The sequence below is a fragment of the Stegodyphus dumicola genome, chromosome 1 (assembly GCF_044657685.1).
Source record: "Stegodyphus dumicola isolate Sdum_Otavi_A_Nest chromosome 1, ASM4465768v1".
Lineage (NCBI taxonomy): Eukaryota > Metazoa > Arthropoda > Arachnida > Araneae > Eresidae > Stegodyphus > Stegodyphus dumicola.
The window spans coordinates 19,833,743-19,857,145 of record NC_140768.1 but is presented as its reverse complement, the minus strand read 5'-3'; the positions used below and the strand labels follow the sequence as shown (position 1 = coordinate 19,857,145).

Below are 23,403 nucleotides of genomic sequence, written 5' to 3'. Positions count from 1 at the left end.
ATATTAATTAGTTACTTTTTAAAGTTAATTTTTAATTCATTATTAAAAATAAAATATAAGATAAAAGGCATATTTTTGTCATTTCAAAAGTCTTTTTGTCATTGATAAAATTCTCCTGATTTTTTAATATCATTGGTTGGCAAGTATGGTCCGAGTCATAGTTGAACACCCGTATTTAAAAACTACTTGTCAAGATAATAGTGGATGGAATATTCAATGGAAAGAAATTTATTTTCACAGTGTATGAAAATATTTATAATTGTTGTTCTCTAATTATTGATTTTCTTTTATCATAATATTTATATTTTTAATTCCTATTATAATATAACATTTTTGTAATCAATTCAATATTTGAAGGTATTAAATCACATGAAAACATCTTTCTCTAATCTTAAGAGCAGGTTACTGTTAAGAAATATGTAGTCTAATTCACACATTCAAAATAACATTAGCATATAATTATTCCTGTATATATTTTTTTTAAAGGTTGCTGCTCGAACTTTAGGTGATCTAGTTCGTAAACTTGGGGAGCGTGTCTTGCCTGAAATTATACCAATACTTGAGAAAGGTCTGGATTCAGATCGTCCAGATCAAAGGCAAGGAGTATGCATTGGTCTGAGTGAGATAATGGCATCTACTAGTAGAGAAATGGTTCTTACCTTTGTTGATAGTTTGGTGCCAACTGTGAGGTGAGTTGTCCAAATTCATAAACAAGTTTTTAACTCACTAGTAAATTAATACTAATCATTACTAAAATCTATTACTATTATCAGTAAATTAATACTAATCATTGTATGTATATTGATGTTTATTTATGGGTGAACTTTAAAAAAGTTTAGTTAAAAAATATAATGAAAAAAATGCTGTTCAGCATTTTTTTATACATAATTTATTGGATTCTTAATAACACTTGCATTGATTTACTTTTGTATAGCCTTTTAAAAACCTGAAATTGCTATTCAGATTTAAGAACTACTTGTATTTTATGCTTTAAATACAGTTTAAAAAATATTGATGAGTCTGAGATACAAATGGTTGGACTAATGCAATTAAGGACAGCAGCACAAGAGTAACATGGGTAACTGATTCATAATGGGTTATTGAAAATGATAGCTATGATCTGGGATATGAGGTGTTTAGTTTGCTGTTCCTAGAATTGTAATTCATTTTAAAGGAATATATATATTTAAAAAAATTCTTGATTATAATATATCATATTAGTAATAATAACAATAATAAATTTATAGTATGAATTGGTTTCCATGGTATGAAAAGTAAATAGGAATATCAGATAATTAGAAATCTAATCTATGATTTTTGTTTATTAAGCAAGAATATTTTAAGTATTTAGTTTTTTTATATAAATATCTGAATACGTGGAAATGTGACAGTATGTAATGCTCATGTAACACTACTGTTTTTGGATTCTCTTTTCATGCAGGATAACAGTTTTCTGCAAAACTTTATCTCTGATTTTTACTGAAAAAAATTTTATGATGGCCACTATTGCTGGGATTGAGTTGTTTGTAAACCAAAACATTCTGTATTAGTATTTTCTTCTGTAAAATTTAAGTATGTACCAGCATGTTGCTCTTAAGGGAGGGAGAGAGAGTATTTGTCCATAAAGCATCTAGCTACTGATTTTTCTTTAGACCTTTATAATAATTAATCTTTAAAAACATTATTACAAATGTTGATTTATTTAAAGATATTAAAACCCTACTTTGGAATTTACCATATTTGCTGGCATATAAGACGCACCCCCTTTATTATACTCATTTTCGAAGAATAAAACTTTATTACTGATCATTATAATGAATTTACAGTATTTTAAATATAAAGTAATACAAATACAAAGTAATACTTTCTGCAAATGCCCAATCTACCTTGGAAAGAACAACTTTTAATCTTCTTCGTCAAAACCCAGACACTCATCTCCAGAGCTAAATGAAACCTCTTCTAAATCAGCATCTGAATCCTCATACCACGAATTGTCCTCTGTACCATCCAGTGCATTACTAATGCCACATTTCTTAAATGATTATCCACTGTCTCTATTTTCACAACATCCCATGAATATTGCATAACTCCGAATGGAGGAAATTTCCAGAAATGTATGCAATAAAAAAACCAAGTGTCGACATATAAGACGCTGTATCGATGTATGAGATGCATCCCTTTTTTCAGACCTATTTTCAAAGAAAAAACGTGCGTCTTATACGCTGCCAAATACGGTAATTTACTTCAAAATATAGTAATTTTTTATTTATATTTCTGTTTTCTTTAGACGTGCTTTAAGTGATCCCTTACCTGAAGTACGTATTGCTGCAGCTACAACATTTGATAGTTTACATTCAACAGTTGGTGTCAGAGCTCTTGATGATATTCTTCCTCCTTTGCTTAGGCAATTGGTAAATATTCTGTATTATAAAGTATTATCAATTTTTGTATAGTTAAGATTTTATTTTAATGTCTAACAATTATTTCAGAGTGATCCTGGTCAATCCGAATATACTCTAGATGGATTAAGACAAGTTATGGCCATAAAAAGCAAAGTAGTTCTACCTTATCTTGTTCCTCAAGTAAGTACTTCATAACTAGTAATAATTTAATTTTGCATGTTTCCTGCTTATATTTAGATGTACAGTCTTGTGATAAGGTAGACATTTAATCAAAATTCTATATATATCTAATAAGAAATCAGTCTACCTTTAAGCTGCTGTAATATTTTCTACTTGCCATAAAAAACTTTCCTTAAGTAACTGAAAAGTTGCATTCCGAAATTTGGTGCTATTCTCCTTTGAAAGGTAGCTAGCAAGTTAGGCACTGAATATTGGTGCAGGCTTGTTACAACTTTTTCTCTTAATAAACAGGTGTTACTGTCTCATTGATGGCTGAATAGTTAAAATATCATCCCTTAAAATCCTTTATTTCTTAAAATTCTTTAATTCTTATTTATTATGATGGGGCTTCTAATGCTTTTTGCCAAATAATTTATGTATGTTCACATTTGTATTAAATAAATTTGTAGATTGATAATTAGAATTACACTTTACTTTGACAGCTAACTGCTCCACCGGTGAATACAAAGGCTTTATCATTTTTATCTGCTGTGGCTGGTGAAGCTCTTACCAAGCACTTATCAAAAATTCTTCCTGCCCTGTTATCTGCATTAAGTTCTGCTGTTAATACACCTCAAGAAGCTCAGGTAAAAACAAAATTACATGTTGTAAACATCATCTCTTAATTTTTAATTTCATGACGTTGTTTTAATACTTAATTTCTCTGTGCAAAATAAAAGTGTTTGTATTATTTGTGTAAATGTTATAGCTTTACCACTAACTCTATTTATGTAGACATTGGAGTATTGCCAGACTGTAGTTCTTGCTGCTACAGATGATTTAGGTGTCCGTACCATTGTGGATCATCTGTTGGAGGCTACACGTAGTGAAGATTCGCTTCGTAGACATGCAGCAGTTGCTTTATTGTGCTGTTACTGTTGTCAGAGGAAAGTTGACATTTCTCAGCATGTTCCTCAATTGATCCGTGGGCTTATTCGCCTGTTTACAGAAAAGGATCAAAAAGTACTTCAACTCAGTTGGGAAGCTTTGAATGCTGTAACAAAGGTAACCTTTTTTTGATTATGTTACTGCAATAGAATCTACACTGTTATGCTAGAGCAATCAATGAAAAGAATTTGAGAATCATAGAATCTACACTGTTATGCTAGAGCAATCAATGAAAAGAATTTGAGAATCTTCTCTCATATACTTTCAAATTGCAAGACTGTTTATGTAAGTGGTATTAATTTCCGTATAAAGCGCAGTGTAAGTAATATTTAAAAAATTAGAAATAAAAATTTAAAAAAAAAAAAATTAAGCAAGAAAATTGTTCATTACCTGAAATTGCTACTTTTGCTTTCTAGATCTCAGCTCAGATTGGTTTGCTGACCACTGCACTGATAACAGGAAACAAGGATTTTATGTTATAGGGATGGTTAAAAATTCCCATACTGTGCAAAACATCATTGCAAGTGTCATCATTTGTTTAAATAAAATCATGCATATTATTAAGTGACTGTAATGATCAAAAAGTTTTTTTAAAAAAATCAAAAAGTTATATACAATGAAAGCTCAGAAAGTGCCAAAAGCGAGGTACATGAAAATTCCAGATAGTTGCGTGTATAAAAAATACAATTCATATTAGAAACGCCAAATTCAAAGCAGAAGAAAATTACTACTCCAAAATTATAAAAACATTCATCTTTTTTTATGAAGCTGACATTTAAAATATATACGAGATTTTTTGGTGGGGAAAGGCATTTCAAACATAAAAGCTGACATATTTCATAGATCTCACCAATTCCTGATGAACATGAAAGTTGTCAGAGATGTTGCCAAGCTTTCACTAATAATTCCGGAAGAAGTCTAGAGAAATAGATCATTTTTTATTTAGTTAGATAGTAAACAGATATAGCATGTAAAAAACTTATATTGCTTTAGATTGATGGCAATCAAATGATTTTAACTTCATTCAAATGTGTAAAATACTTTGTGATCTAATTATTGATTTTATTTTCTAGAATCTGAATACTTCAGAACAGCTAAAATTAGTTTCAGATGTTCGGCAGGCTGTTCGATTTGCCGCGAGTGATTTAAAGCCTGGTGAATTACTTCCTGGTTTCTGTCTTCAAAAGGTATTGTGTTATTTTAATTTTATCTAATGTAATTGCAACAATTTTAGTGCATATTGTTCTGAATTTTTTTTTTTTTTTTTTTTTTTTTTTTTTTTTTTTTTTTATATGCATATTTAGGGTATTACACCAATATTACCCATCTTCAGAGAAGCCATCTTAAATGGAGTTGCAGAAGATAAAGAACAAGCAGCCCAAGGACTTGGAGAGGTTATAAAATTAACAAGTGCTGATGCTCTTAAACCATCTGTAGTGCACATAACTGGACCGCTTATTCGAATTTTAGGTGATCGCTATAACTGGCCAATCAAAGTGGCCTTTTTAGAGACTCTTGCTCTCCTTCTTGCAAAGGTAATTCATGCTAATTTAAAATGAAATATTATGTATATTTAGCAATTAAAATTACAATGGGAACATTTATGTCTTATTTTGTAAAATTTAATGTTGTTGAATTAAGTGCAATGTATATAAACTAAAATGTGTATATATTAAAAAATATCTATTGCTTGTATATTTTTCAAATTTAGGTTGGAATGATGCTGAAACCATTTCTGCCTCAATTGCAAACAACTTTCCTTCGTTCTCTCAGTGATGGGAATCGTACCGTGAGATTAAGATCTGCCTCTGCTTTAAGTTACTTGATTCTAGTTCATAATAGAGCTGATACTTTATTCACAGAGCTGCATAATGCTGTAAAAAATGCTGAAGATAATTCCTTAAAGTAATGTTTTTAAATTTTGCCAATTTTTTTCTCTTGAATCTTATTTTATTTCATTTATGCTTACCTTTTATGTACAATAAACCATAATACTATGTTATTCTGTTGTATTCCATTACTGAAACAAAATTATCAGTAATTAAGGCTTACTAGATTAAAAATTAGTCACCCCTAGTAAAATCTTTGTATAAGAATAATTGTCCATAAAAAAATTACTTCATAAGATTAAAGAATTGCTGTAGTTCTGTCGGGCTTGGAATTTCACTAATTTATAAATGTAACCAACATCAGCTCTCATCTGCGTTTGCTGTAGTAAATCCAATAACTCAAGCAAATTGTTCAGATTCCTCTGCCAGTGTTTGATTCTTTGCTGTGATTAGTTTGGCAGATTTTCTGCAAGATTTAAGCTGTTATTCGGGTCAGTCAAAGTTTTAAAATGCTTAAATGCTTGTTATGTCTATAAAATGCTATGTGTTCTGTCTTCAAGTTTTGTTTGAAAGGTAATCCTGGTCATACAGAAGCTTAATCCTATATCTCTGTTTTAAATGCATAAGCACCTAGAGCAGAGAACTGATTTCTTTCTAATTGGAATACCAGCAAAACTTCAGAGAGTCACTTCTAACTTAAACTTTCATCAAAATGCACTTCTTGTAAAAAAAAATTCATCCAGTTTTCAATCAATATACCTGTTGCCATTTAGCTATGAGCACAAATAGAAACACAACTAATTGAACAAGATAATTTGTGTTAGGGCATTCAAAACCATGTATTTGGTGTTCAGTGCATATTATAAGTGTACTACTATGTTTATAGTTGTATAGGTGTGGGCAGTACCTCATTGAAGCTGCAGTGCTTCAAATAAATTCACTGAATGGCCAAAATATTTGTCTCTCACATTTTTAACAAAGAGGTAACAACCAAGAATTAGTTATATAATGCATGCTCATCTTGAGAAGGAATAATTATCTTTACAATTAGCATGAAAGTGGGTAAGTTGGAAGATCTAAGTAACTTTAAATAGGGCTTGATCATTGGTGCAGGAAGACTTGGTTTGAAATGGGTGATGTCTTAGGCTTTTTCTTATGCAACAATATTTTGGATATTTAGATAGCATAAAATTAGGCAAAGTAACATCCTTGTGTTTGACATAGACAGGGTTCGTAGCGGTCCTTACAAGTGCTTATAAGTCCTTGTATTTGAAAATAAAATATAAAGGCCCTTATAGGTGCTTACTTTTTCTTTAAAGCCTTTATTTTTTTGTTTTTAGTGCTTATTTTTTGCTTTTAGTGCTTTTTTTTAATCCTTTGTTTTTAATGAATGCGCATTTTTTTCCCCGTACCAAAGCCGAAACTAAACAAACAACTTTTTTTCCTTATATGCAATGTCAGATGGTGAATCATACTCCCGAAAATTGCTTTTCCCCCCTTCCTCTGCATTAATGTAACCTATGGTGTGCGTGAGAGTACAGACAGGTGCAAGTCGTTTTATTGGCCAAAGAATTGCGAAAACGTAGAAAATTCTGCTACATTCGGTATTCTTTTCGTCCCACCCAAATACTACACACGTTTGAATTTCTATCAAGATTTTAATAAATTTGCATTCTCGTTCCGCGATGTCAGTTCATATTCGTGTTTATTATGATCCTTATGCTTATATTATGAGCATATTTATAAATATTTATAATAATATAATTGCAGTAACTGCTGAAGTATAGATAAACTTCCAAAAAATGGGTGTGTTTTTACACAGATTAGCTTTCTAAGGAATAATATTCGGAATGGCTTAAATAAAAGAAAAGTAATCGAATAGTCAAAATAATTTCATTTTCTTTGCCAATACATTATACAGTACGGAGGTTGGGAGTTTCTCCGCAAAATCTCTAATATTAAAGCAGCGGTCTTTTTTTTTTTTTTTTTGGTCACTGTCCAATCTGGATTGAATAGGACTAAAAGTTTTTGCGGTCTACCGAACCCAAGCGAAGATTGATTCTATTCCGGAAATTTAATACAGTCTGTTGAAAATTAGAATCAGAAATACCCCAGATCTTTCTTTTCCTTTATTTAGTTCTTCTTTCTCCGAATACTGACAGGTGTTGATTCCAATTGCGTAATATCACATATGGAAGAATTACACCACACGTATTGCGCAATAACGTTTGCAGTATTTTGCATTGACAATTAATTTTGATGTTCAGTCTGAGATTTGTTTATGAACACTTAAAAGAGTTTTACTGTGCTTTCTAAGCAGAATATTTCTCAGTTCCATTGGTTTTTATATGATGCACATATCGAAATGTCAAAATCATTTATTTAGCCTAAATTTAAATCTAAAGAACGGCTACAATCTCCCCCACTCCTCTTTTTCCAGTTACTATCCGGAAAATTCGGGAATTTCCGAGTATGCTGGCTAGTTAAGCTTTTACTGTTAAAGGATGACTGAATGAAGCAATTTCCCATCTTTTGATTTCAGAAATGTGCCTCTTTTTTACTTAAATTACTTTGCTTGGGATATATGTTAAGGGAAAACTGTTATGCAATGAAAATTTAGAAAATGTTCAGAATTTTGATTTAAGTTAAATTATTTAAATATTAATATGAATGGAAAAATAAATTGTATTTATTATTAAGTGCCAAACGAATACAATTAATATGGCTTATTATTATTTATTTTCTATATTTTCAACTGAAATATCATCATTAAATTTTGTAATATAGTTTAGTTCTGCATAGTTTTTTTTTTTCCTCTCATTGTAAACTAATTCTGTAAATTGAACTGTCATTTAAAATTTAAAAAAAAAAACAATAATTGTTTTCCATTGTTGAGGTAATGCTCATTCTCTTAATAAATATTGCATTGCTCATATTTTAAATTACAAGTCTAATTTTTCTTTTAAGGTTATGCAGTTGTGTATAATGTAATTAGACAGGTGCTTATTTTTTCCTTAAAATGTGCTTGAAAAGTGCTTATAGGTGCTTATTTTTATAACTAAAATGTGGCTATGAACCCTGATAGATTTTGGTCAAGACTATTGATTTCGAGGGCAAACAGGTACAAGCCCCTCTTCATCAGAAGCAAAGAAAACAACACATTGCTGTAGCTCTCCTCTTCTTTGCTTTACTCCTTTTGGGTTTAAATACAATTATGCCTTTCCCTTCATTATAGATTTCTTTGCTACTGATGAAAAGTGACCTTACCTGTTTGCCTTCAAAACTGATAGTCTTGACTAAAACCTGTGCAAGGTTGCTTTTCATGGTTTTGGGTTTTACTTTGGCATGTTTCTCTTCTATCTTGATTTAGAGAGCAGCAATTGAGCAAGAAAAACTTCAGATGGTAAACACAATTCTAATCAGAGGAGAAAGGCAGATGGCATGATATGTACATTATAAAAGAAGCGCAATTGCATGACAAATTGGATTTGTCATGCAATTGTGCTTCTGTTATAATGTTATAAGGTCACAAACAGGTTGCTTCTGTTATAAGGTCACAATAGGTGACTCAGTGCAATTCAGATGCTTCAGAAATCTTACCTGAAAGCTCAGCTTGATGGACTTTGCAGGAGACATTTTAACACGTTTGCTGTCGAGTACACTGTGGTGCATGTTGTGACATTATTGCTGAAGAGCCAGTCTTAAGTGGCATATGGTTTGATCTGTCTGGTGTCAATCACATGCTGGCATGGAGTAAAAGTTAGAAAGTAATTGTATATGGTTTTGAATTTAGCCAAAATTTTGTTTCATGCAAAGATTATACACAAATAATATTCTGAAATATATAGTTTGTAATAACATCATTATAACTACCTTGTCATAAATTCATTTGTAATACATATGTTTATTTTTGATAATTTCATACAAAAATAATTCATTTTGATTCTTATTTTTCGTATTTTAATTTGTTTTTAAGTGGTACACTCCAGGACATGATATGGCAGTGAAGAAATAATTTTCTATCTTGTTCCAGTCACACACTGGCATGTATGTAGTCATAAAATGTTAAGAGCTTAGCAATTGGTGTGATACACGTGATCATCTTTTATTACCTCTTTTAAATATTATTTCTTATAATAATTCGGCAAATGAATGCAATCTATGTCATGGCAATAACTATCAATACAACCTCACATGGTCAGCAACAAAAGCGATAACAGCATGAGACAGTTAAAGATGCCAATACTGTCCTCATAAGTAGGCTATAAATATTTTTATTTGCCCGGCAGCACCAAAACCAGACACCTGATAATTAGAAAAACGTTTTTTGGTCTTTTGAAATTTGTTTCCAATTCCATTATACAGGTGCTGGTATCAAAATTTGGCACAAAGGGAATCCATGGATCCCTCTCACTTAAAACAGCAGCTTTTCAAGCTGGTAATGGGAAGAGGAATACTTCCTGGTATACAACAAGTCCCTGGTTTGTCTGAAAACATCTGTAAGCAGCACAGCTTACCTCAGACAAGCATGATCCAGTGTTTAAAGTAAAGTGCATTCATGGATTGTGTTTTTTGACCTCGGTTTTATTCAGCATTTGTAGTACAAAGTTGAAATATCACACTACAGCTTGGAAATACTGTGATCCGATCTGAACAAAATTAGAGCTGCTATTATGTCACCATGATCTAATGTTTCTTGGGAATAATATCTGAGTCTTGTTAAGTCTATGCCTGGTAGAAAAATGATTGTGATCAAAGTTGAAGATGTCTTTCAACTATATTTTGGCCTTTTAGTGTACAGATCTTGTAGTTTTTCTGAGTATTTATTTCAAAATGGCTTATTTGAGGCCTGCTCTGACCATATGCAGCAGCTTCACATGGTTGCAAAGCGATATGATCTCATAATTTCTGGTAGTTGAAGTGCCAGTAATTTCCTTCATTGTATATTCATATTTGAAGATGCAGAACAGTATACTTAACAGCATAAGAAAGGAAATGTGAAATTACATATTCTTTATGTACTTTGATATCATCAAATATAACCTCATTTTGACCATCATTAATTTCTCTCGTACAACTTATTTTTCACCATGTGAACAAAGCACATGTGGCACACAATTTTAATATTCATTCTAGAGCTCTTACTATTGATATCTTCTAATTATTAATTTTCCATTCAATAAACTCAACACAACTGAATATTAATGAAAGTGTGTGTATCATATCTTGTAATTATAAAATGTTTGGTTTAGATTTAACTCAAAGAGACACAGAAATTCATCCACTAAATATTCGCTGCTTGTGACATTTGTAGCTATCCATGTATAAACTATAATGCATTCAATGCACTGAAATGCAAGAAATATAAATATTAGTGCTGTTTATAAAATTTTTAATTCTTTATATATATATGGATTATTACAGTCAAAAGTCGTTAATTCTGACACCCGTAATCCGGAATGATCTATAACCCGAACCTCAAAGCTACAAACTTTCTGTGCACCGACGCATGCGCTTAAGACCTTTACGGCTGCAAATATGCGCGTGCGCAAAATACGTTTACGAATGCGCGTTTAATGTATAACGGACGGTATAAGCTAAGCTAAAATTATCTAATTCACTTAATGTTGCAGATTGCGTTGTTCCTTAATCTTCGAATTGGATTCGGTTTATTATTTTTTGCAGACTGTTAGAGCAATTTTATAAAAGTAAGCATGAACTTTCGATTATATCAAAAAGAATTTCTGATATATATTTACTAATATGTAAAGGATCTACAAAGTAAAAGTATGTTTCGAAGTCCATTAAAAAAATGTGGAATTGCTGCAAAAAATGGATAAAGGCATATCCTTTGTTTATCTAAACTTTGTTTATCTTTAACGCTGCGGCGCGCAATGAATTGGAAGTTGATCTGTCAGCACTATCCTTATCTTCAGGGCAGATGTTTTATTTTATTTGGCTTATAATTTCTTACTAAATGTAGTATTTCATCTCGATGTACTCCGCATTTGATATGATTTAAATCAAATTCCTCGTCATTATAATTCGCTTTCGATAGCAAAGAAAGTGACAGAGGTTATAGAAAACGAAAAAATTTTGATTGACAAATTAGTAGGTATTCTCGACACAGCAATTATAGGACTTGAACAGCGGAACTTTGTAACTGAACAAGAAATTATGTCTGTTTATAGAATTAAAGAGAATGTATTATCACATAAAAAACTAAGCAACTTAAACAACTTACATTGAAAGAAATGTTTAATAAAGTAAACAAATAAATATTAAGCTTTTTTTTTTTTTTTTTTTTTTTTTTTTTTTTTGTAAATTTTGATACCCTTTAGATCATAATTCTTCTTTATTTCATAAATTACGGTTTCATATTTTTAATTTTATCTGCATGCCATCTTACCAGATTTAAACTGATGATCTATAATCCGAAATCGCCTGACAAGTCCGGATTAACGACTTTTGACTGTATGTACGCTCTTTTGCCAAAAAATCGAAGCACCATGAAGGAAGTGATTGTTTTTGATGAAATTGAATATGTGTATAGTTCATGCACAGATAATAAAATGATAAAAAAATCACAGTCATTGTACCTGTTCACAGCTCACAATCACTCATTGAATGTTCAAATTAGTAGTTGGTCGAACCGCCCCTGGCGGCAATGCATACTTGACTTCGTTGAGGCAAGGAGTGGTAGAGCTTCCTAATGTCATCCTGCGACACATTCTACCAGGCACTCATCAGTTGTTGCTCCAGATCTGCGATATTTTGTGGTGCCTGAATCTGATGGCACATTATTTCCTAGACATGCTCGATTGGGGAAAGGTCTGGTGACCTTGCTGGCCAAGGAAGAGTATCAACCACACAGAGGCAGTCCAGAGATATGCAAGTGGTATGTGGCCTGGCATTATCTTGTTGGAAAATGCCCCCAGGATGACGTGCCGTGCAGTCGGCTGCAGGATGGTATCAACATATCATTGAGCTGCTAAAGATGTACGAAGGATGACTAAAGATGACCTGCTGTCATAAGAAATAGCACCTCACACCAGGGGTTATGGCTGTATGCCTTTGTAAAACAAAGGCTGATTGGGACTGCTGGCCCGTCCTCACCAGACACGAACACAGTGTCATCTGCTTCAAGAGTGAAGCGGGATTCACTGCTGAACACTATACGATGGCAGCTATGATGATCAGCTGGGACATCACTCCAGATGACTCTGCCGATGTTATGGAGTCAAAGGCAAATGTCTTAAAGGCATCTCTGAGTGTAACCCCACCTCAGACAAGCAGCATGAGATGGTGGACGATACTACTGAAGGTATAAACTTGGCTGTAGTGCCTTGAATAGTTGACAATGATACCATTGGGCCTGGCAAACAATCATCCTATCTTTCCTCGCATTTGTGATCCTTGGCCTTCCAGAGCCTTCATTCCGTCGGCAATTTCCTTGTAGCAACCATTGCTGCCAACATCTTTGCACAGCAGTGCCTGTACACTGCAGATCAGTATGACCACGCAGCTTCACGCAACCCTACAATGCAACCACGTTCGAAGTCGTTTAGTTGTCTGTAAGGTTTTTGATAGTGTCATATTGGCATCTTTAGTTGCTTCTTTACAGAATTACAATGGCAGCAACAAAAAAAGATAAATTTTCCACCTCTGTTACTGATTTTATACTTTGAGAATTGTGCACTATGATCGCAATTCCTGTTCATTTGCCTTGAAACTTTGGTCATTTGCATGTTTGATCAAGATATTTTTGCATACCAAATTTTGTCACAATCACAAAAGTCCTTCTTGGTGCTTCGATTTTTGTGCAAAAGAGTGTATATTAAGAAGTAAGTAAGTAAAAAGGAGCAGGTTTTAATCCAATATTTAAAATGTACTGTTGAATGAAAATAAAGGCTTGATTGGGTATAAAATAAAACAGTGCTTAAAAGATTTTAATAAACACTGTTTTGTAAGGAGATATTATGTAAAGTAATGTGCAGTTTATTCAAATATATATATATACATATATATATATATATATATATATATATATTTCTTTCAGAGAAACAATGTTACATGCTTTACGTTGTATCATAAAACCAGCTGGTGATAAAATGTCAGATCAAGTTAGGCGAAGTATTACATGTACTGTGACTAGCATGTTAGGACATCCAGATGATTCTTGTCGTGTTGTTGCTGCTGCCTGTCTCGGAACTTTATGTGAATTTCTGCCTAATGATGAATTTGAAGATATAGTCAGAGAGAACTTGTTAGGTTAGTTACTTTTTGACTTCCTACTTACTAATTTAATTTTAAATAATTATTACCATTGTTAAATTACTAGTGTAAGTTTAACCCTCTGAGCATTACGGGTTTAGCCCTGAAATTTCAAAGTTCCTAAAAATGTCATGAATAAGTGATATTTCTTGATTTTAATTAAAAAATTACTCTTTCATTTTGTACCTTGATTCCTTTTCTTCCAATATACATGCAAATTGAAATCAGATACATTAAAAGCTAGGAGAAATTTTCATGTATAATGAATGTGGAAGGCAACCTTCTGTACGGAATTTTCCGGCCGTAACGCTGAGAGGGTTAAAGAAGATAATGATTGAATAGTAACATGCTTTGCTTGGTGTAGAGCAGTGGGAGAGGATTACAGATAGAAAGAAAATTTTAAAAAGATTCCTAATACATTGTTTTAGTGTTTGGCTGATTTTTTTCAACCAATTTCAGCAAAATTATTTTTAATACAATTTACTTTCGTTAAAATATCATATACTTGCCTAAAGAAGTTAAGCAAAAATATTTTGTTTGCTTTAACATGACTGATATTGGCTGCTATGAATTCAAAGACTGAACAACAGAATGCAATCAAAGTTATTTTCAAAGAATTGAACTGCTGTCCTATATTTGTTGTTAATTGTACTCAATCATCGCTCTGATTTATGGCCTATTCTATCAGCTAAAATAAATTTTTTTACTAGTTCCATTTTGAAAGCATTTCAAAACATAATGCTGGAAATCCAAGAAATTTCAGCATTTGATTTCTCTTTTTCTCGTTATTTTTCTTCTCATTTCTGTGTCATCAATAATCTAAATCATTTCATCTCAATAATCTAAATTACCTTGATATCTCTATCTCTAGTTTGTGGAAATTTTTATTTGACCAAGGTACGTGTCTAAAATTTCTAGTGCTTTCCATCTCTCCAAAAATTGAATCTGAAAAGAAACTGTTTTCTCCCTATTGGAACTCTAGATACATCAGAATACTTTGAATTATATGGACAAGATTATTTGCTTAAAAGAATCCAAAAGTGTGATTTGTGTATGACTTTGGAAGGGAAACCAGCCTTTATTCACATTACATGTGGGGAAAAAGGCAAACACATGAACTAATAGTGTTCAAATGTCTTAACCATTTGACCACTGGTGTATGATATATGATTACTTTTCATTACATAATGAATATTTGGTGTTGTAAATGAATATTAAATTTTGTTTGATTAAAAATGAAAAGAATTTGGATTATTCTTCCTGCAGTATTTTTACTAGTTATTTCTTTTCCTTCATTACGACTGTGAAAGAAAAGCAGTAACTAATAAAAATACAGCAGAAAGAACAATCTGAATTATTTCCATTTCTTAATTTTCAAATAAACATAATTTTTAATAAGATCTTATTAAAATATATGATAAGGGAAAAACTGTTCTATTACTGGAGATAGAACAGCTATTATTTTTTATATTTCTATAGATGTTATACATATTGTAGTATTAATTTAATGTTAAAAGTAGGGTCTTTTTTCTTACTTGCGAGAAGTTGCAAAACTGTATTTCTTAAATTGTTTTTTGCCTTATTTATTTTTTATTCCTTTTCACAGAGGATGATCCATCTGTGGATTGGGTGCTAAGGCATGGGAGAAGTGTTGCTCTTATGGTAGCTTTAAAAGAAACACCTTCAAGAATGTTGAATGAAGATTGGACAGACCGAATTGTTAAAGTTCTTTTGGTGTATTTGACTGCTGACAGAGTAATATAATTTTTTAAGCATTTGATAAAAGATTTTTTTTTCCCCTTAGAAGAGTTAACCCTTGAAAGTTGTAATAATTTTTTATGGCTATGGTTATTTAGATAGTATCCCTGACAAATCAGTCTTCAGAATGTAGTATAAATGGGTTCATGATCTGACTTTTTTCATTTGAAATGTTTTAAGATACTTGCTATTCCATTATTAAATGTGTTAGATTTTATAATAATTTAATATTATGTAACAATTTTTTGCAACTGTACTTTTATATGTTTTATACCATTTAGTAACTCCCCCCCCTTTATAAATGTCTAGCATGCTCAGATTCATCTCTATGCTGATTCTGAGTATTTATTTCTTCTTTCAAATCAGTTATTTTTTCACAGTTCTCATAATTGGCAACATTTTTTATTAGCCGGGCCCATGTTACTTGACCAGGTGACAAAAGTAAACTATATTGAAAACATTGGAGATTTGTAGGCTATTGTGCTTGAATAGGAATCTAAAAATGCTGCAAATACCAAAATAGTGTAATAAAAAGTAATTAATTCATTAAAAAGTTTAAAATTATTTATGGCAAAAAATGCAAAAGTGAAAAGATTTAAAATAAAAAATAGCGGCCGAGTATTTTGTCTCCAGAATGTAGTTATTGATTGTTATATGCAGGTGCCAACCTTTTTGACTCATGAACCACTTTTTTAATTCAGTTTTTGCAACAAACATCTTTTAGGCCTACTCTTTGTCTCACAAATTAATGGTATTTAGGAATAGTGTTACAAGAATGGGGGAAGAGATAGGAAATGAAGTAACAAGATATCTACAGGATTTAGCAGTGTCCATGGAATGAAATTAGGCTTTCAAAACTTTGAACTTTAACATAATATCTCAATTTATTTTCTGTACCACTTATACACATGATATTTTTAAGACTGCCATCAATCAAAAATTTTTCCGAAATTCAGTAAATCAAGCCATTTATGTAACAACCAATTATACATTATCAATTTACATTATAGTTATATATGCTTCAATGGTATGTGCGTGCATACAGGTTCGTAATGAATTGAATGCACAAGTCCTTTAAAAAGTGAATGCAATTTATTATCACCACAACAAATAAAACAAAATACTTAAATTTCCGCAGATATGCATGCAATATTGCAATATCTCACAGTAGTTATCTTTTAAAGTACTCAAATGTTCAAAAGAACTTAATTCAAAACATAGAAAGCTAATCCGATTTCACCGTGAATTTGGTACAGTAAACAACAACAGTTTTCTAAACAAACTGAGCTGAGATGTTCTCTCTTTCACTTTTATAGCTTTTTAAATCAGCCGCACGAGATTGTTCTAGCAAATTCTCGAAAGCAAAAAGAGTAGAATTACAGTTATGGCTATTCAATAATTATTTATTTGAATTAAATATAAATTGAAAGATTATTTATTTATTAAATGTTAAATGCACGTGCTCTTGTATTTTTAATTTTCCGCCTGAGCTTTTTCTTAAAATAAGTCTCATGTTGCATTACACGGTAGTATAAACTATTGTTAATTAATTCTATTTAAAAATAACTAAATCAATACAAAAACCATAACAATATATTAAACTCAGTTCCTTTAATGTAATCATTACCTCTAGTTCAATTCAAATATATATTCATTCATTGCTTGTGTGAAATTTTTATTAATAGAAAGCAATTCCAATTTAGCTTTACTAAATATAGTGCAACTAGAGTACACGTCTGTACAAAAGTAGGCCTCAATTAAGATGTAATGTGTATTAAAGTGTAACCATTTAATAAGATACTTTCTTTCACAGTTTTCTTATTTTGGGTTCAACTGATGATAATCACTGGTTATTGGTTATTGTGGTTATGCATTTAAGCGACTTCTCTCTCTCTATATATATATAGAGAGAGAGAGAGAGAGAGATATTATATATATATATATATATATATATATAGGAACCTGTACAGGCAGAGAGTCGTGCTTCACAGAGGCATTCAGTTGAGAAAAGCACCAGTGCTCATTTTTTTCCCTCAGACAAGAGTTTTGAATTCATATTGTAAATATAGCCAAAAATCCAAATATACTTTTATTTTGGAGTATGAATTTTAGTTTATTGTGCCACCCAGATGGTATAGTGGTCAGGGGAGCCTGACTGCGATACCGAAGGGCCTGGGTTCGAATTCCTGAGAAGGCATGGTTGTGACTGTCCGTCCCTTCATAGGAGGCAATGGTGGTCCACCTCTTAGGTGCCTCCATAATAAAGAGGCCACATCTGACCTTAGTATAGATTAATGGACTCTGTTACAAAATTGTAACTGTTCACAATCTGCCATTGGGTAAAAAAAAATTTTTTTTAGTCCGTTCTGACCTCATATTCTGCTGGGTTTGGGCTAACTTAAGTAACGCTACTTAACTGACATGTATGCTTTGGGTCAGATTTATTTCTGATGTGAATTTGTATTAATTATTAACTACTAGTTTAAAAACGATTTGGGGAATTTAAGTTCATAAATCAAAATATTCATCCAAAAACGAATAAAGTGGTAATTTATATCAAAATTGCAATTTACTCCCTGATGAAGATCTGAAATTATTCATAATTACACCATCCTTTTTCTTGATATTACATGTCGCATTGACTTGAATGGGATTTTCTTTTTGTACTTTGCCACCATCTGCACATGCTAAGCATAAATTTATTTTTTGTCTCTTCTTTCTCTTGTTAAATGTTTCCTGTTTTCTCACTTGCTAAATCTTTAGCTGCTTTATGCATGTGTGTGTACTCATGCAAATAAAATAAATCGATTTAAAACCGCTGCACAGTATGATGTCTAAAGTAAGTTTTCTGCTTAAATATTTAATTATATGCATTTTTCTGCTTCTTAGTCAGTCATTTTTGTGCAATAATTTGTGTGTAACCATATAGTAATTTATTCATTCATGTTTTTAAACTTTGTTATAGTTAGCAATTGTTCTAAGTGGGGTTCGTGCAACTGGATACTATATTGTTCATAAATTACAAGAAGGGGAACAACTTCCACAACCCTTACTAACTACATTCTCAAAGGTAAGTTATTCTGTTAAAATGTAATGTATAAACTGATAAAAATTTACATGATTTAGAAGTTAACTATTATTGTTTCATTCATTGAGCAGTTTTACTGACACTATTATTTATTTTTGTGAATTTATAAGTCAGTGTATACTGTCTTGTAATTGTATATTTGGTATTAATTGTACTCTATATCATTTTGAACTGAGAGTGAACTGTTTTGTGAAGATAAAATTTTCTTCCTTTACGTAGCATCACATATGAATGCTTCTTCTTTGTATGTAATGTAAGAGCAATTTTGTTCTCCTCATACATCAATAAAAGTATTTTCCCTTAAAGCAGGTACCTTTCCATGCTTTGTTATGTAATCATCCAACCAAATTAATATTTTAATGCTGCTTATCATTAATGGGAACAAGCTATTTGACTTTTATTAATATTTATATAAAGTAATTAAAAATCTTCTGACAGATGAAAAGTTTTGTTGAATACATTAACTAAAATTAATTTTAGTAGATCCTGATGTACCTTTTTTTTCTTTGTAATCAACTCTTTTGCAATAACTGAAACTGTGTCCAAGAACTGCATTTCAGACTTTTCGTAAATCTGAACATTGTTCCAAAAAATTCCTTGTAATAGTTTATTTTCCAAATTCTGCCTGAACTATGAGATAAAATATTTTAATTCTTTAAAATGCTGACATGTATTTAAAGCAGTCAGTAATTAATAAGATTAAAATAATATTATAATTTTGCTGGTGAAATTAAAATGTTACAGATTGATAATTGCAGTTTTATCTATGCCATGTGTATAACTTTTATCCTGCAGTTTTTTTGGGAGGGGCTAAACATTCCAGTAATCCGGGTCCTTCTAGCCTGTTTTCCATATATCATGAATAAGTATTCTTTTAAGGGATTAATGTATTTTTAAAACTGGGTCAGGATTCAATTATACAGAAGGTCACACCGTTCAAGGAGTTGGTCTTTCTAGATTGATTTGGTTTATGTACTTACGGCATAGCCTCAGGGGCTATCTACCTAAGGGAATGGATGCCTTTGTGGAGAACTTTCTAAGATAAACTGGTACATATACATGTTATACATGGAGAAAACCATGAAACACCCATCCTGCTTGCAAGGACCGAACTACCTGTGTTTGGCGACTTTACCGCTCTGCCCCTGCTGGCCATGGTCTTTCTAGAATCATTACACAATATATACATTATATAGTATTTTTACTTGTTCTTCAGTGGTGGAATAATATCACTATACAGCAGGACCAGACCAGCGGAAACTCTGGTGGAGGTCCATAGCGGTTCTGACGTGCAAATCACTGTACTACAAAATCACTATGTGATAATGAAGTGTTTCAATAAATGTGGCTAAATCTGCAATTCAGGACATCAAATTTTGGAATGTTTTATATTTTCAGATGAGGGGTCAGGAATAAATCAAAAGAATTTTTAACATTAAGTATAAAAATGTCAGTTAGACCTTTGATATTTGTACTGGATGTTTAGGAAAAATTTGTTTTTGTTAAAGATAAAAGGGGGGTTATTTTTATGACTGTAATGGATACAGTTGACTATAATGGTTGTTCATGTTATTATTGGTTAATTGTAGGTTGTATGTGAAGAATATTCTTATAAGTCATAGGTACATATTTAAACACTAATAATCTTCTGACTCAGAAGTTTTGGTTAAAATTGGCTGCTTATTAGCATTCATATTTTAATATTTTATTCAGATGGCTACCAATGTTGTGCTAATGTTACCTATATGATAGAATCAAACTTTTTCTAGAAGGGGAGGGGAAGATATTGTTCTAGTCATGAAGTCATGGCTTTATCTTATTTATCTTTGTTTAAACTGTGACTAATACTAATATATGTGTTTGGTATGTAGTTATTAGTGCTATTCAATAGATCACTAAACCTGTATTCAGAAATGCACAAAGTATAATTTCCACTAATTTTTTTCTTATTGAATAGTAGAATGAAAGTAGTGATTTTATGTTCTGTAATTTAAATGTTCAGTAATTTGTATTTTTGTTTCTTGACAGAGTATGAACCACAACACAAATGAAGTGAAACAAGCTGTAGCTCTGACCATAAATTTCCTGGCTAGAAAGCAAAACCTTCCACTTCATGTGATGAAAACCTTTGTACCTCATCTTGTCAATGGCACTAAAGAAAAGAACACCATTGTGAAATCAAATAGTGAATTTGCCCTCGTTGCTGTTCTTAATTTGCGAAAAGGGGATGAAACTGCACAGGTTTGTAGTATTGAAAATTTTTGTGAAATTTTTTTAGATATTTAAATCCGAACCCCCGACCACCTTCTTCTTCTTCTTCTTCTTCTTCTTTTTTTTTTTTTTTTTTTTTTTTTTTTTTTTTTTGAGGAGGAGGGGGTAGAACTTTTTAGGGGGTAGAAAGGTAGAAAGAGTCCGAGAGTAGCATATGCTTAATGTTTTGTGCGTGGGCAGCAAACATTTTCAAAATAAAGCATGTGAAGGGGTTCTGGTTCTAATTTCACTTCAGCATGTCCCCGTGTTATGAAGCAGAATCATTTATTAATGTAAATCTAGCTGCCTTATTACTTGGTATACGTCTCAAACCAAAGCATTTTATCAAAGCTTATTGCTGATTTTATGCCTACTGAATATCATATAACTTTTTTGCCAACCTGATGAATCTTTATTTTATTTTGCTTTTTATCACCCCAGGACCATGAACTAGCTTTGTGAAACAACTCACATAAAGATATCTAAAACATTTTTTGTTTCAAATATCAGTAATTGAATACCAAATAGCATGGTAACCTTTTATGCTGACAGTACATTAGGGAATGATTACAATTTAAGCCAACTGCTTTGGAAAAGGTTGCATTGACACAGGGAGAAATTTAACAGAAATTTCTAAAAATATATTTTATAAATGATGTTCATAGTCCATTTAGTGCTTTTGAATTAAAACCAACGGATTTGTTGTTCCAATAAGCTTTAAGGGTATTTTCTCTTTATGTTAAATGCAAGTGATGATGTATTGGTCATTGCCTGCCACACAGCATGTGTGTGTTTTTGCCATCTATAAACTATTCTTGTAACTAGAAGTTGTTTACTGGTAAAAAACCAGACAAAATGCATGGCAGATACATAATGGAAAAGTACCACCTTAAGTATATGGGAGAGTTTATTTCATCTGGGCTCAGATAAGTCTTAAGCACATGTGGGAATAACAAAACAGGCTTATTATCTTCAGTGGGCTGAATAATTCACGTTTAATTTCTTCAGTGGGTGATAGAAGCAATATAATTTTTAGCCGAAAAATATGTCTTCAGTTGCCAATGTCGTGCTACATCACTAATATTGTAAAGTGGGTGCGCATATAAGCTCTATGGCGATAGCTAGGAATTTTTGGATATGGTGAAATCTGTAGTATGTTTCTAAATCCAGAAAATATCGCTACCAATAGAGAAGAAAATGACAGACAGGTTGTTTAGAACAAAAAAAGTTTGATTGAGAATTTAGTGGGAATTCTCGATACACCAATTACAAGACTTGAACAATGAAACTTTTTATGTGAACAAGAAATGTGAACAAGAAATTCAAAATGGAAATATCAGCGCAAGAAAAAACAAAGCAACTTATGTTTAAAAAAAATGTTTAATGAAACAAATAAATAAATGTTGAGTTTATATTTTATTTTGATTTGAGTTCATAAATGCTTCATTATTTCATAAACAACTATTTTGAACATTTATAATTCGTACCCGTCATCTTACTAGTTTTAAACTGATAATCTAGAATGCCAAGTTTGGAAGTGCGGAAGTCCCGAAAAGTACAGATCTTGGACTTTGCACTGTAGTATTTATTTATTTTTAAAATATAAGGCCTAATGCCCTCAAAGCATGTTTTGCATTGGAATTAAATTTTAAAAACTGTGTTTTTCCTAATTTCTTAAATTATACATTAAGGTAGGTAAAATGATTATATTAAATTGTCTTCAAAATATATATGAAAATAGTAAATCTGCTGCTACCTGTAGGAGTCTTAGTGTGCAAATTTAAAGTGAAATAGAGTGTTTTTGGTACAATTTAAAATTTAGTGTCCCCTTTATTGCTTCAGTTAGCATGGTTATTTTTCTCCATTTGATTTAATATAGAAAAATGTATTTCTTTCCAAAAATTCAAGATGCGATAGTAGCGTCCATTTTAAATCTCGGAATCAGCATTGTATGATTAACTTTTGGATTGGAAAGTATTGTCCTACAGATATATCATTCTGATTGAAGTGTTAATGTAATTAAGATTTAAAGTTAAAACCAAAACCTGTAATTTTCAAATTTAATGCTTGTTTCATATTTTGTGTTATTGTCTGTTTGAATATTATAAGTTTCCGAAAAAAAGTCTGGATATTTTGTTATACTTAAGAAGACAAAATATCAGCCCTTTCTGTTAATTTAATTATTATTAATAAAGAACATATATGAAATATATTCTGTCTTTTAGTCTAAACAACCATAGATTGACATAGATTTTATGTGTAACTCTTAAGGTTTTGAAGATGTTCAGTAAAGGTGTCATTTCCTCTCGGATCCTCCCTCCATATAATAGTAAAGATGAAATCATTTTAGTTAAATGCTAAGTTTGTCACAAAAGAACAATGTTGAATTATTGACTATTGCTGATTTAACTGCTGAATGTTTTGTTTACTTTTCCCTTTTATCCAGGTTTGTTTAAATGCCCTTGATGCTGGTGCTCGTGAAGCATTACAAGATGTTATCACAAAAGTTTTGAAAAAAGTGGCAAGTCAACCAGAGCCCAAGGAAGAAGAGTTAGATGATACTTTATTAACTTGACGAGAGTTGATGTATTTAGGTTTAATTTTTTCTTTAAAAAACATAAATGCAGAAGGAAGGCATTTGTGCTATATTCTGTAAATTACTATGAATTTCAATCAATAAAATTTTGGACTTTTA

At 31.4% G+C, this 23,403-nt stretch overlaps 1 protein-coding gene across 1 annotated transcript in view; it reads left to right on the top strand.

Annotated features, from left to right (window-relative positions):
• The window catches only part of l(3)80Fj (lethal (3) 80Fj), a 160,260-nt gene extending 136,857 nt beyond the window's left edge, over nt 1-23,403 (top strand). Inside the window, exons 42-54 of the mRNA XM_085813394.1 lie at nt 487-689; nt 2,288-2,411; nt 2,490-2,582; nt 3,065-3,208; nt 3,357-3,626; nt 4,583-4,696; nt 4,814-5,044; nt 5,221-5,414; nt 13,398-13,609; nt 15,219-15,367; nt 18,336-18,440; nt 20,487-20,699; nt 23,155-23,403. Of these exons, the coding sequence (XP_085669520.1) occupies nt 487-689; nt 2,288-2,411; nt 2,490-2,582; nt 3,065-3,208; nt 3,357-3,626; nt 4,583-4,696; nt 4,814-5,044; nt 5,221-5,414; nt 13,398-13,609; nt 15,219-15,367; nt 18,336-18,440; nt 20,487-20,699; nt 23,155-23,283 (2,181 nt within the window). The 3' untranslated portion in view covers nt 23,284-23,403. The remainder of the gene's footprint in view (nt 1-486; nt 690-2,287; nt 2,412-2,489; nt 2,583-3,064; nt 3,209-3,356; nt 3,627-4,582; nt 4,697-4,813; nt 5,045-5,220; nt 5,415-13,397; nt 13,610-15,218; nt 15,368-18,335; nt 18,441-20,486; nt 20,700-23,154) is intronic.